Source organism: Lissotriton helveticus, chromosome 1_1, assembly GCF_964261635.1.
Source record: "Lissotriton helveticus chromosome 1_1, aLisHel1.1, whole genome shotgun sequence".
NCBI lineage: Eukaryota > Metazoa > Chordata > Amphibia > Caudata > Salamandridae > Lissotriton > Lissotriton helveticus.
This window is the reverse complement of record NC_136057.1, coordinates 1,787,388,123-1,787,403,600: the sequence shown is the minus strand read 5'-3', so window position 1 is coordinate 1,787,403,600 and position 15,478 is coordinate 1,787,388,123. Positions and strand designations below refer to the sequence as shown.

Sequence of the window (15,478 nt, the reverse complement as noted above, 5' to 3'; positions counted from 1 at the left end):
CATTGACATCGGGCTGGAAGGCAAGGCGCTGGCCTGGCTAAGGAGTTTCCTTACAAAGCGTACCCAGAGTGTCATCTTGTGTCCGTATCGATCGGAGGAGGTAGAGATCTCAAAGGGGGTGCCACAGGGCTCTTGTTTGAGCCCCACGTTATTTAACATCTATGTGGCCCCCCTAGCTAACATCATGAGATCCCATGGTTTCATCCCGGTATCGTATGCGGACGATACTCAACTCCTCTTTCCGTTCAAAACGATGACATCAGAAGTGCGAAACTCCTTTGCCAGGGGGATGAAAGAGGTGGCCCACTGGATGGCACTAAATTTCCTGCAGTGCAATGTCTCTAAAACAGAAGTGATGCTTTTCGGGGAAGCTAAACGCCTGTGGACTCCTGACTGGTGGCCTCAAGATCTTGGCCCAGTACCTGAGCCCAAACAGGTTGTAAAAGATCTTGGCGTAAAATTGGATCAGGAGCTTGCCTTGAAACAACATGGAAATCAAGTGGTTGGCTCTTGCTTCCATGTTATTGGGCTCCTCAGGAAAGTGTTCCCACTGCTCCCCGACACCACCAGAAGAACCTTGGTACAATCGCTCGTGTTGAGCAGATTAGACTATTGTAATGGTCTGTTAGCTGCCAACGAGGGGGTCATTGCAAGACTACAAGTTGTGCAAAACACCGCCGCACGCCTTGTTCTTAATGTCCCCGCTCGAACTCCATCTAAACCTCTGCTGACCAAACTCCACTGGCTTTCAGTGAAACGGGGGGGGGTGAGGTTTAAAATATGCTGTCATCCATAAATGCCTCCCTGGGAATGGTCCCGATTACTTGACGAAAAAGTTCAACCCATACGTCCCCTCCAGATCTTAGATCTGGAGACCAACAATTATTATGTGTTCCTAAGTTTAACAAGACAAGGGGGCAGAGCTTTGTCAGTGGCTGGTCCGAAGCTATGGAACGACCTCCCCATGGAAATCAAACTATGCAGAGAACATTTTCCATTCAGGAAAAAATTAAAAACCTTTCTCTTCCAGCATTAGATCATCCTTATAGTGATGACCATTACATGTTTGGGCTCCTTGCTCTTTGTTGTGTGCCAGAGGCGCGGAGATACTCCTTCGGGAGTCGAGTCCTAGTGCGGTATAAGTCTGAAGTCATATAAACTGAATTCTTGCTTGACCATAAAAGGCTATAGGAACGGTCACTGAAGCCTGGGCTTAAGAGCAGAAAAGTCCTTGCAAAAGTGTACTTTTCCAGAGTAAAATGCAACCTCCCTGTGGCTTGCTAAAATATTAGGTGCCCTTCTGGCCTTTATTAATGCCATGTTCTCTAGTCTCTTTTTGGCTGTAAGGTAGGAGTGGCCAGAGTCTTGATGACTGACTTCTATAAAACCTTCACATAGCTTAATTTTTATTGATAACGTTTTATCTAGCGCAAACTTGACTTAAAAGGGTATTGGAGCGCTTTACACGTAGGACCGTTGCGTTACGTTTACATCAGATACAAGAGCATAGTAAGATACAGTACACAAACGTTTCAAGAATTCGTGGGAGGAAGGAGTAATAGCGGGGAGACTAGGAGGAACTGTGTCCAATGTCCGTCTGGGTAGGTGACGGTCAAGGGGGAAACCAAGGCACATTTCCTCATTAGCCGTCAAGGAGCTCCACCAGTCATCAGCCATGTTGCTCAGGACTCTGTGTTGAGGAAAAACAATTTTTAGTTGATTTGCGAAGGTAATATAGCGCTGTCTAGACCCGGAGGTATCCGAGTGCTTAACCAGAGGATTGTTGCATTACAGGGTACGTCAGGATTATAAAGCGCTGGCTAGACCAGGCGGTATCGGAACACTAACAAGAACATTGTTCGGTAAAAACAGATTTGAATAGATACATAGGCTACGAGGTAATAGTCACACTGGGGTGACATTGTAGGGAGCAGCAAGGCCTCCAGTTGGAAAGAGGAGCACAGGAGTATGTGCAGGTTGGCTGGCAAACTCCAGGACTCCCACCCTATGCTCATCTTTCCGGACTATACAAGACTGGTACAACAGCACCTGCAGTTATTCACAGCGGCTAAAGCCTGCCTGCGAGAAACTCAAGCCCCACTATGCATTGTTGTGCCTGGCTGCGAGTCCTACATGAGTCGCGTATGCTCTTTTTCGACACTCCCAAAGAGGTTTTCGTCTGGACGGATGAACGACACTCAAGATGCGTACCCCACTACGTTTTGAAACAGCCCTCCACTGGCGAGGCCTTGCAGTGGCTTCCCAAGGCAAAGGGTAATTTAACAGATAATGCTCGAGGCGTCGCTCGAAGTCCCAAGGTGCTTCTAGCTCCCAAGGTGACGGGGGCTTAATTGACTCATCACTGGCACATGGTGGAAAATGAGGTCTGCGGAACATGTCATTGTGCAGACCGGACAAGCTGGTGAACTCTTATACAAGATCTAGATACAAGCTAGGGAAAATGAGATGTTGATGATATTGAGGCGATTAGTGTTTGTAATCTGATCACTACGAGCCTCGAACCTTTTCAAGGGCATGACGTTTGTATAGAGCCCTAGACAATCGTCGTAAGCTTCGTTTTTATCCTGGTGATCTTATGGTCGTAGGAGGCACTACTGGTTGTCACTCGGCACAGATATTTATTACTGTGCCTTCAATTGCTTCAGAGGCGGACTTGTGAAATGTTTGTAGATATGTCTGTATCTTCATGATAACGTCTGGTGTAACATTCTAGGAAATGGGGACCTCTCTGGATTTGTGGTCCATATGGCTACTTTTTCAACTCCGGGTGTGGTGATAATCTGTCCAGTCTGCTGGTGGTTCTTGTGCTTTGGTGTGATTTCTCCTAATTCTTGTTACCTTTCTGGTGGCACTTAGCATAGAAGCTCTTTGTATGAGCCACCACTTCCACTTCAAACCCGAAATTTAGCAGTTGATTTAATGGTTTGCAATGCAGGACTTGCTCCCCAGGCATCGCTACCGGCCCACAGCTTTTGTTTAGCAGCTTTAATATCTGATTACATGGCTGGCTGTACTGCATTCCTCTTCCACCACCCCGCCTCCCCCTCGTTGCAGCTGATTAGAAGCCAGCTCTGCAGCTTAGGACTTGTTTCACCCCCAGGTAGAACATTCCGCTTGTCTGAGCCTTCAGTTTGGAATCTGAAGCCAGCCTACACTCCTTATATGGTGCCAATGAGGTTGTGCTTGCTTCAGGTGTTTGTGGTGTGAGAATGGAGGAGTCTTGCTTCCTGTGATTGCCTGGTTTAAGGCTGGTGTGGTCTGGTATTTGAACTTGACACTGCTGACTTGTCTCCCAGCTTCACTGCAGAATCCTTTTGTGGTACTTGTTGCTCGGGTTTCTCCACCAGCTGGTCCGATAAGCACAAGCATGCTGCCCTTGCTGTGGATTGGCCAGCACACTTGCCCTACAGTGAGGTCAGGTGGGCATGCTGGCCTGGGTGAAAGGCTTGTTCGAAGTCTACTTTTGAGTTGGTTCACCAACACCCCATATACTCAACATCTATATGCGAGTTCATGAAGGTTTCTGTCTTACTGCATGTCGTCCCTTAAATAGTCCAGCTTGATACCCCTCCCTCCATGTGGGAAGAGGTGCAATGCTGGGGTTGATTCCTGAAGGACTTAAAGCTCACAAGTACTTATTGGGTTAGACTTCTCAGCTACTGTGGAAAGTTCTCAATTAACTTCAGCGGTCAGTCCACAACGCCCAAATATAGCAAAATGGAACTTATCAAAGACTCTGCCTTGTAGCAAATTACTGTCAGCAGCATGCCACCTCTTTTCTTCCCTTCTCTACCCACTCCTTATTAGATTCAGCTTTCAAATGTGAAAAAAAGTATACATTGCAATTTTCCATCAAACAGCCAACCCGTTTTGTCCATAGCATTGGACTATTTCAGAGCAAAGATGTATTCTGATATCTGGAATTCATGTCGGTATGGTTCAATATATCATTGACACCCAATAAACTGATGAAGTGGCATATGATAGATGCTTGGAGATAGTGTATTTATATAATATGCAATTAACTGGGAATATGTTGAAAGTCAAAAATAGGGGTCTATCCACCCCTCTGTAGCACTTTAATAAGTGCTGTAGACCAGTAGGCGTCGACACACCCTGTGCGCCAGATCTAGGCTGTTTCTGCTGTCAAATTAACTACTTTTTTTTTACAAGAATAAAAAAATTGCATATATTTGGAATCTTATTTTTAAATGTATTCATTGTTGCTGCTTGTGGTGCACCTTTACTGTTTCTAATTGAAATTTCCTTCTGGGGCTCCATCTTTTCAGCAGGTGCTGATCGTGTGCACACGGATCACATTTCTCTTACGAAGTGTTTAAGGACATGGGATAGGTGCGGCGAGCTGTGGTCCGCTGCCTTATCAGTTTGCAAGTGTTACTGCTGGCGGTCATGGGCACAGCCTGCTGTATTGTCAAGTGTACTGCAGCACCAGTTTTCTGGCTTCATAGTGCGTGACCGTGGATTTGAATATCTATTTTGAAGAAGCCCCTTTACCTTACCTTTCTTTTTCCTGACCGAACTGAACCAGTTGAGGGGTGTCATATGTTCTATGAGGTGTAGGGGCCCTCTGGGGAATGTTCTCCCTTGTGTTCTAGGCACTGTCTTTTCTAAAATGTCACCCACTGTCCCAGAGGGATCCTATGAAGCGTGCTGCTGCTACTGGTTCTTTGTCCTGGCTCTTTGAAATTAGGAGGCAGCCATGACGCGCCTGACAAAGGCAGATGACACACCATCTCTGGACCATAGCAAACACCTGTCCCTTTGTCTTTTTTCATGTAGCTGCTCCCCCAGCTCTGCAGGCACTCTCCCTGCTGTTCAGTAATAGGGCGGTCTCTTCGGCAGGTTCATGGGTTTTGTTCCCTGGCATAAAGATGTGGCGCTGTAGGTTTTTACTTTACTTGGTTTGCTCATCTTGTACATGGAGGAATTAAGCCCACACTTGAACGGAGAGTCTGAGAGGGTTGTTCCTTGAACTGCCATTTTATACTGCATCATTGTGACGCTTCATTGGAAACTTACTCCCAAGTTAAATATATGAACCTATTTCATGATTGTTGTGGGGCATCTGACCGCCTGCTTGTACCTGCTCCACCGTGACTAGAGCATTTGTCCCTGGTGACTGCGTGGGTTTGCTCTCATAGCTTTGAGGCCTAGTGTCCCAAAGAACCCACCAAGTTTGAGTTCTGCTGATATCCTGAACAGTTCTTCAGAGCTATGGAGGAAGAACGGGCAAAGGTGAAACCCACATTGAGAGTCCTACAATGGGTTAGGAAATTAAAGTATTGGTCCTCTCAAACGCCGGGTTCTAGCGCGTTCGGTATACTGGTTCTTGTGCTCAGAACCAGAAAACCACAGATTTTTCAGTGTAAATGGCAAACTGGCTCCGAATAGGCAGCACAATATATATATATATATATACAGGTCCTTGGTCTGGAATGTTTAACTTATCGAGGCCGTTAAGTGTGCTGACAGTCATAACAACTTCCAGGTGTGCAATTTAGTGTTGCATAATAAATCTAGAGACCTTGCGATCATTTCTAAGGATTATCTTGATGCCAGAGCTTTCCGTTCTTTTTAGTGAGGTAGATAGTTTACATTAAAGGATGGGTTGCATATCAATTGCATCATCCAATTGTAGTGATTTCACCTGGAAATGAAGTCCAGCCCAGGCCTCTACCATATAAAATCGCTTTTATCCTATTTAAAACGAGGTATCTAGTAGGCCATGACTCATTGCTCTTCTTTGAAACCAGACTTTCATGCTGGCCTGTTATGGCAAACGTCTTGGTCCAAATGGCCTCAGTTAAGGTTTCATGCCAGACTTGGTGTTGAAGCTTGGTCAGTCTTTCCATACCACTACATACAAGGCCTGTTCTGAGGCTATTGCTGGTTACTGGGTAGTGTCTTTAGTGGGTTCTATTGACTACTCGGGCCAGAGAACCCTGAATACTAATGTTTAAAATGGCAGCAAGTGTAGAGAAAGTTATTCTCTTTTGTGGGCACTTTGTCAGGGTAGTGAAGTCCAACAGCCTAGCCTTGCTGCAGGTTGGGGTGGGTGGGTGGGTGGGGAGGGGGGGGAGGGGTTGTGAAACTTTTGGATGTAGATTTCAAGTCTAACGGGTGCAGTACCTTCTAGGTCGATTGACCACTGTTTTTCGATTTAACGTTCAGCATGTTAAGGTACTAGAATCTTCTGGGCCTAAGATACAATCCCAAACGCCTATATCTACAGGCTAAATTTTGTATGGTATTCAAAGCTTTGCTCTTTGCTGACTTGTAATGAGGTATGTGCTTCCAGGAACACTTTCAAGGCTCGTTTGATCTGTGACCATTTTGGAGGTGCCGGACTTGAATACAATTTATCCGTAGTTATCTGGTTAATTTAAGTTAACGGCTGGCCCAGCAGGTCTCTAGTGGCTAAAGTGTCTTTTTGGAAGCTAGATTAATCAGAGGCCAGGTTCTCTTGAACTTGCCAGTTGCTACCAAATGTTAATTTTGGGGGTTGCATGGGCATGTTCTGGACCCACTCTCTCAACCAATAGGGATTTTGGACTTCAATTTTTGGGTTTAGATTCAACAAAGACCTTTTAATTGCCCTTACCTCTAGATTGGTACGGGTTACAAAGGTGCAGGAGTGCGGTGAATGATTGGACTAACTTGTCTTCCACAATTCCTGTTGGAATGTAGCCCTGAACCGCTCAATCTGTTGAAGTATTGCAGCTGTAGATATCAAACTTCAGTAATCTAAAATAGCTGGTATCTCCTCGGTCAATTTTAGAGTCCAAAGCTTCCTGCTGTATCCCACACCCGCTTCAATAAGGCAACACTAACTTAGTGCTGTGAAGTGTCTGAATAATGCTGTGCAAAACAATGCATTGCATTTGTATGTCCTAGAATCGAAGATGGTCATCCTAATGCCTATGACTAATGTTTAAAGGGGTTTTGTGTTCAAAGCATGTTGAATATTGGTGCCGGATAAGGGCAGAACTTTCAGTGCCTTCATGTGAAGTTGCTCCTCTGAATGTCTGAGGTGCTTCTGTATCATGGCTCCTTGTGGGATCAGCACTGCCTATTTGGGGGGAGGGGAAATATGCAATAGAGGAGTGGTTTTGGAAACTTCCTTTTTTTTTTTAAAACAGTTGGTCTTGGTTTTGGAAACTTCTGGTGGTTCTCTGCTTTACTGCTTTCTCTTCTCTTTCAGACCGCGAAGACCAGTCCATCCTCTGCACGTGAGTAACTCATTTGTAATCCCGGTAATAAGCAGTCATAGCTGTGGCAAGTTTTAATATGCTGCGGTGTTGATATTCCAGTGGTAGGCCCAGTCAGCTACAGCAGCTGCCATGTCGTCTTTTTGTCAAGCTTCTCCTCTTGGCTACTATTCTCTCCTTTGGGCTCGGTTCCAGTTTGTTCTTCCTCTGTCATGCTTAAGCACGCCCTACTACTCTTTGCTACCTCCTTCCCAAAGCACCGCATCACAATGCATTCTTTATCTGCCACCCCAATATCCTGTTACCCTTGGTTTCTCTACCTTGTGTCTTAGGCCCTGCTTTTCACCTCTGCCTGACCGTAACCCCTTACTACTCTGCTTCTCCTCGTTTCTTACTTTTTGTGTACTGCTAATGCTGTTTTAAAAAAATACTTATTTTAATCTTTGAGGCAGCACTGTGCTACTGCCTCCTCAGATATTTGCATTGGTCAATTCCATTACATGTTTGTAGACCAACAGGAGGATGACTGAACATCGTTCTTTCAATCGTTCTTTCAGCTCAAAAACGGACGTGTAGGACATTATTTTAGGGGGTAGTTTCTTTTGCAGAGATGTACCACTGCGACATATCTAAAATCACTGCGACTGTTGGGTCCTTCCTGAGGAGAGCAGATTAGGCCGGATCACCTACCCCTCTGGGATTTCACACTTCCTTGTAGTAGGGTCTCTCTAAGAATGAAAATGCCTTTGGATTTATCGCACTGTCACAGAAATGATCTATTTTGTGGGTGGCTAGGGTTCAGACTGACCTCCCGTTTCCAAGTGCACCCTTGTCGATCCATACAGGACAGCAATACTTCCCCTTGGAAGAGTCCTCAGCCAACAGAACCTGCCTTTAATTCAAGCAGTAATTTGGCATTATATGTGGTGTATTTGAAGAACGTGGTATATTTTCCTTTAAAATCCTGTGCCCAGAAGGCCTTGCCTCCTGAAGCTAAACTTTCCTAGCTCTTGCCATTGGTTACCAGGTTCTGGTGTGGGAATCAGCGAGCCTCCAATCCTAAAAAATTTCCAGGGCATACACTAACGACCCACGTGTCTATTCTAACACTGGGTCTAGGATAGGTCAGCCAGTCCGTTTCTCTCCCTTCTGAACTTTTAATGTGAAAGTAACTGAATTAGTTTGAGTAAAATGGATTTAGGAAGTTGACTTAATTAGCAATTCAAATGCTTCTCGTAGAGAATATGGAAACAGACTAGTGGCCTTATCTTAATGTAATTTAGTCTGGTAACAACCTAGTCTGTTAACGCCTGGGTTAGGGTATGTTAATTAGTCCACGTTGCGCTTGATTTAGGTTTAGACTTGGGGGCAAGGTTAGGCAAAGTCAGAACAATGTTTGGGTTGGTTTACTTTTAGTAGACATGTTGTCAAATGTTCGTGAGTAGTTCAGGTAGGGTATATTTCCAGCTATTTCCAAAATATTTCAGACTGATCAAACCAAGTCATATATTGCAGTAGATGATGTAAATTTAACTGAAATAAAGAAATATATCAAAAAGTAAGGTTTTTGCGTTCATCCATACTGACCCTCCAAGTACAAAAAAGGGTCACTTAAAGACTGTTCCAATGTAAGTACTTACCGAAATTAGAGTACAGTGAAATTTACTCTGACTTTGAAGTGGTTGATGTTGAATGTACCACTTACCTGATAATCATATCTGCCATTGATTAGTGACGTTTACATCACCAATAGATCCCCATGCAGTGGCTTTAAGTCATTTGACGCTAGATCACCATGTACCTACGGTCCTCCACACTTGTATATGTTAACAAGTTTCAGTGATCCTTGGACTCTGAGGATCTGACACTTTGGCCTGTGGGAAGTCTTAGGAAAGCCTACTCGCGCAGATGACCAAGCCCAGAAACCTCACACCCTTATTCCATACTCACGTCAGAAACCCACAATACCCTTTATCTCTGCAAACTTATATGAAGGTCTCGCATTAAAACCACTGTTGCATAAGCAGTGGGAGCAGAGTGGAACGTAAGTAAACACTGAATTTTTAAACTTGTAAGGCTTTTCTGTTCTCGAATCTCTGATCCACACTTGATTCTTGTGGATTGATACATTTTTGTTCTGCCTCAGGAACACAGCACCTATCTAGCTTGCCTGAGATTTAAGCCAGATCATGTGACCTTGCAGAGGATGGTAAGTTGGCACTGAAGTGCTGTTTCGAAAATGACCAGGCTGTCAGATCTGGTAATGCCATCAATGATGAGATTATTTGCACCACCAGGTGTACACCGGGATATCGTTTAGTCCGGATTCAGCAGTATGTGAAGCTTATCCTTGGGTAAACCACATTTTCATTACAAAATGCTGCCACTCTTGTGTTCACCTAGCTGCTGGCCCGCGGCGAAGCATTTCTGCATTTGCAAAGGCATGCCAAAACATTGACGGACTGATTTTGGCAAGACCCTGGTTTGCATCCTAGTCTGTTTAGTATGCAGCTTTCTGATCTAAATCTGCTTTCCTGATCATTACCTCTGCGCCAAACATGTGAGCTGAAGGTCCTGTGTTCTCGCCACAATGTAATAGGGTGTTTTCATTGGGGCAGCGTGGTACTCAGGACAATTCTTTTGCCGGAGTATTTTCCCGATGTTCTTTGCATGCTCTTGCATCTCCTCAACCCTGGAGATTCTGCAGAACTATCTGGTATCTTGAGAATTTAATTACTTTGCGCTCCTCGGTGCCAAAGTAAACTGATGGGCCTTCAGTTCCACCACTAATAAGTGCATCACTTATTGAACCAACACTCTTCTGGAATGATTAGTTATCTCACTTCTAATGTTTGTGCACCATCCTCCACTTCAGAGCCAGCTTCAATAGCATTTTGCTGACCAGTCCCCATCTGATAACACTGTGGTTGCATACTGGGCATTCTGCTAGCACTGTGCTCTTGAGTGCTCCCAGGTAGTGTGTTCCTGCTAGTAGTTCTTGCTAAGTGCTTTAACTTAGGTTTTTAGGTGTACAATGCTGACTTCGTTCTTTGTTTCTCGTTGTTGGATGCCCGCTAGGGAGCTGAAGCCGGGACAGGAGTATACTATTTTTCACTACTGTTATGCTGACTCCATGCTTTCCCTTATTCCCATCAACCTCCCAACTATCACTCTGCATGGGTCACAGGCATTATACCCAAAGGTGCCTGCAGAAGGGAGTGTGGGTTTCAGTGCTCTGAGACCAGTTACGGTCTCATTTGAGATGGGCAAGGTAACAAATGAGCTGGGAAAATTGGAAAGTACGTCTATTAGGACTAAGTTACAAGAAATTAGCTCATTCTTTCAGACTTTGTTTGGAGGCACGCACTAGGGTACATTCCAGAGCATCATAGGCAGCATTATAACAGGGAAATTGTTGAAGACCTGTTTTTAGTCTGATTTTCAAACTATTCAAGAGAACTATTTCATTGACAAAGCAATGTATGTCATAAAATCGGTCCGTGTCCAGAGCTAACTTGGTTCGTGTGTGTGAAAGACCCAGCCTGGAGGAGAACGTTTTTTGCCTGTCGCAATGGCTGTGCAGTATAATCTACGAAATTGAAACCGCCACAACTTTTTGGGCCGGTTGGGGGCAGATAGGGGCTTGTGCACTCTGGTTGGGTATGAAACCTATAGTGCAAGTTACAGCCAACTGGTCTTTTTATAGGCCCCTTGATGACCAAAGGATACTCTTAAAATGGCTGACTTTCTTTACTGGAAGCAGTGCTCCCTGGCGTTTTTTACAGACTATCACATAATGTAGCAGATTTACAGGCACATTACTTTGTGTCCAGATGGGATATTTCTTGCACGTGATCTTGGACGTATATTGTGCTTTTATTAGCCTCATGTTGTGCGGCAACAACCAGCCATAGTGTTGGGCAATCTAAAAAAAATCAGCTGCTTCCTTGGATGGATTAGTCTGTGGGTTGGTGATGTGTTTTTTTTTGTTTTTTTTTTGTCTGCACCATTGTCTGAAATAGCGTGCTTTTCTTTCCAGTGGGGAATCTGGAGCAGGTAAAACTGAGAATACCAAGAAGGTGATCCAGTACCTCGCCTATGTCGCCTCCTCGCACAAGAGCAAGAAAGACCAGGTGAGTTTAAACTGGGCTCTGGCTGCAGGGGTTCTACTGTAGATGAAGGTGGACTCTTGTTCCTAGTCCGGACAGGCTGCGACACACATCTTAAGAAATGAAGGCTTATTTCTCTTGAAGCAGATCTGTTGGCGTCACACCCGATCTCCGAATACTTGGGTTTGTGTTTAAACAGCAGTTTATCATCCTGAGGCTGGTTTGCAGCGAGCGCATCGGAGGTCTGCAAAATGTGCCATAATCCTGCCACTCTTGAATTCAAGTACTCGTGCCTAACCAATGAGCAGTCATGACTATTTAAAATTGGAGGGCTACTGTACATGAACTACCCGGTTTGTGATTCTTTTAGGGTCTGGCAAGTTTTCGTTGTACTCTTTTAAAACTACTCTTGGTAATCATGGGATTTGTAGCAATGTGTCTTCTAGCACGTACTGTAACTTTCCCTCCTAGATTCTTTAATTATGGGATGGAAACCGGTGCCTACTACCTACAGCTCATGCTGCCTTGGTAGCTGCGCTCTGTCCACTGGGGTGAGGGAGGGGAGGGGGGGGGGGGAGTACTGTTCATTGGGAGGTAGTGGGTGTGTAGGGGAGACATAGAGGGAATCCATACCTAGATTACATAGCCTTTTATCCCTTCATAACCTATGAGTTTGAGCTTGCTGCAGTTTATGTAGGCTTGTTACCCACACAGATGTCCAAACCTACTGAGCAGCAGGCGTGCAATTGAAGTCTGGTACTTTGAACATTTCCTGTCCACTACCCCATTCAGGGAGAAGCAGGGACAGCCTGACCTTCATATTATGTTCCCACTCCTGGATTTGGGATTGACAGCAGATGCGATGAGTGCGTGGGTGGACAGTCCCATGAGGGTTCTTTCTCATCGCTAGGAACAGCGCGTTTAACACTTTGTACATGACGGGAGGGGGCGCAGTTACGGACTGTTTATTGTATACTGGATTGTGGCTCTAGTACTTACTAGACCCCTGGCCTTGTCCTATTTCAGACTGCAGCAATTCATGTCCGGGTTCTGCATCTCCCTTTGTGACTTGAGGTTGGACAGGGTGGTGAGAAAGCTTGTGTTCTCACGACTGACTTGTTGGCAGCTTTGGTTAAAACATTTAAACTGGCTATTCTCTGACTGTTGTGCACCACATGTGCAGTGTAGCCTTGCAGGAGGTTAGCGTAGAGGCCTTAATGTCTTTAATCTGTGTGAAGAGGGCAAATTAACAACCCAGTGTGAGGTGCTGGATGCTTGGATTGGTTTTATTTTATTTATGTGGGGTGTTGTACAATGTGTGTTTAGCACTTGCCACTGGGTGCCTTATGTTGGTTTGGCCAACCCTCTGGCGTGAAGTGCTGTCCCTTTGGGTTTTATCTTTGCGATTGAGTGTTGGTTTAGTCCTCCTTTGGGTGATGGGCACATTAGGTTGTGTTGATGGGTAATTCTGGTGCTAGCAACTGTACATTTGGTTTCTCTCCACCTGGGAGTGAGGTGCTGTACATGGGCTGCTTCTTGGTTTCTGTTGCTGTACACTGGTTTAGGCCTTCAGCTGTGAGTAGCAGTAATTGGGTTTAAGCCTCCTGGGCATGCATGCGCTTCAGCGCTCCTGATTTAGACCACCTCCTGCCAACTTTAAATTTTTGATCGCGGTACAGGCTTTGCAGCTTGATGGCACTGTGGTTTCAGCCGTCCTAATGCAACTTTTCCTTCAGTACTATAGCCTTTCTCCATCCGTCTCGAGCCATGCCGAAGTGCAGTACGATCTAGCAGATAGTTTCTAGTTCAACCATAGGATTTGAGGTCTGATTGCTTTTGGGGTACCCTTTGGTCCTCTAGTTAGTTGAATCCGCACAAATTAAGTGCCACAAAGAAGCTCACTGCTCAGCTAGTTGTTGGGTGCTATATAGACTTTAAGCCACTTTTCCAGTATTTTTAGATGGCGGAGTTTTGTAGTCTTGGCTTATGCTACTTGTTTTCTTCATGGCCCTGTAAGTCTGACTGCAGGCGCTTCTGCGGTTTCCCCTTACCAGCTAGTTTTCCTAGGGTTGGCTGTAGCCTGGTCAATAGTCTTTCCTGTCGTCGTCCTCCGCAGTCAAGAATGTCAACCCCTCCATGCCATCTCCCGCCGTTTTGAGAAACTTTAGCTTTATCTGGGGTGGCCTAATTCCCTACATGCTGCAGGCATCCAGTGTGGCACTAGCCAGGTCTCAACACGTAGAACTTGCTGTGTTTGTGTAACATACGACAATTAGAGCGGCAGTGAGGTGTTTAAGCAGAGGTAGATATAGGAATGGCAGCAAGCAGGCACACATGGTGAACCATGAGTAATGTTTTATCTCTTGCTTTCTTTTTGTAGCAGGTTTTCTTCTCCAATTGGCACATTCTGAGTTCCAATTTAATTTTTTTTTTTCTGCAGGGAGAGCTGGAACGGCAACTGTTGCAGGCCAACCCCATCCTTGAGGCTTTTGGAAATGCCAAGACAGTGAAGAATGACAACTCCTCCCGATTTGTGAGTGTTTAACTATCCATTTGTGCCCTAACTTTGTCCAGGCACCATCTTGAGTAATTGAGTTGTTGGAAAACGAGGCAGCATCTCTGAGGCCTGCACAAATAACATGACACGTTTGTCCTTCACTGGGAACCAAACGCCCTAGGGCAGCGCCTGACTCTCAGAGGGTAGCGTTGCAGAGCAGTCTGAGGCTTACTAAAGGGAGGTGGTGTGAGTTAGTAATCGCCATTTGCAGGTGCGCAAAAATAACACAATTGATTGTCCAGGCTGTACTTTGCTTTGTAAGAGTACATTTATTAAACACACACCACTCAATACTATACACCAATTTACAAATATACATAAGCTGATGGAATTACTTTGTGACATTGCATAACATCCACCCCTCCCGCAGGGGGGAGGGGTCTAGTACCACCACTCCCATGTATGCACATCTTTCCCCAATGCAGTGAATTGGTCTGGAGCGAGGGCCCTGCGCACTGGCACCAACCCAGTGGCGATCTACCCCCATTACCTCAACAAGCATTAAACAGGCTACACCTGTCTTGGTGACACATGACCCTGACTGAGCATCTCCCACTGACCATACAGTATGCACCTCTACATCGTAAGGGCTAATAGTCTGGGGATCACCTAAGCACAGCAGCAAGAACAAGTTTACTCACACTTTAGAATTACAGTTCTCTGCACATTTAGATATTATAATGCATTGCAATTACAGCCCCTAAAGGCATCACAGATCACAGGATTGTTGTAAATACAGTCGAACCCTTAGCAGGCGTGTCTAGCCACTTAAATCCACTTTGCTTATGACATCACCTTACACCTATACTGCACACTGAACATCAGTCCCTCTAAAAGAAATGACCATTCATAACCATTTCAGTGCAATTACACCTTCACCCCCAGGGGATGCCCTTCTGCAGACATCCCCAACTCAGCTCTTCCCTCCTTGATGCAATTATCAAAACACCCTCGGCTGAAGAACAAAAGTTCCAGCCCAGAAGGTGTTGACTTTAAGTTGAGCCCTGGAGGGGTTGACTCCTTTAAATCCCCAGGACACTTGGGGTGGGATTTTGCTCTTTGTGCTTTGGGGAGACTGCACTTCTCCAGCAGCTCCCCAGCACCTTTGCACCTGTAGGGTGGTGACCCCGTTCTCCTGGGGCCACCACAAGCCAAGAAAACGCCGGGTTGCCCTTGCAGGCCGGTCCTGGCCTGCAAGGCATTATGGGCCTGTCCGCATAAATGATGCGCATCTCTCCCGCTGCTTCGGGGAGAGCCGTGCTGTGGCCTCCGCCCGTGTCTTGGGCCTCAGTGGGGGGGGCGCGCCGGTCCTGGCCTGCAAGGCATTTTGGGCCTGTCCGCATAAATGATGAGCATCTCTCCCGCTGCTTCGGGGAGAGCCGCGCTGTGGCCTCCGCCTGTGTCTTGGGCCTCAGTGGGGGGGCCCGGTCCCACCTGGATCCACAGGTGAGAGGATGCAGCTCTGGGAGCCCACCCAAAGCCGCTCTGCCCATTGTTGGGGGTCCAGTCCCACCCGGGCTGCCGACTTTATTGTTCGGAGGGTCCCGGTCCCACCCGGGACC

At 45.9% G+C, this 15,478-nt stretch overlaps 1 protein-coding gene across 5 annotated transcripts in view; it reads left to right on the top strand.

Moving 5' to 3' along the window:
* Positions 1-15,478, top strand: part of MYH9 (myosin heavy chain 9) — a 238,712-nt gene that overhangs the window by 115,596 nt on the left and 107,638 nt on the right. For all 5 annotated transcript variants that reach the window (XM_078640470.1, XM_078640476.1, XM_078640479.1 and 2 more), the window contains exons 4-6: positions 7,244-7,271; positions 11,290-11,383; positions 13,800-13,892. In XM_078640470.1, coding sequence (XP_078496596.1) covers positions 7,244-7,271; positions 11,290-11,383; positions 13,800-13,892 — 215 coding nt within the window. The remainder of the gene's footprint in view (positions 1-7,243; positions 7,272-11,289; positions 11,384-13,799; positions 13,893-15,478) is intronic.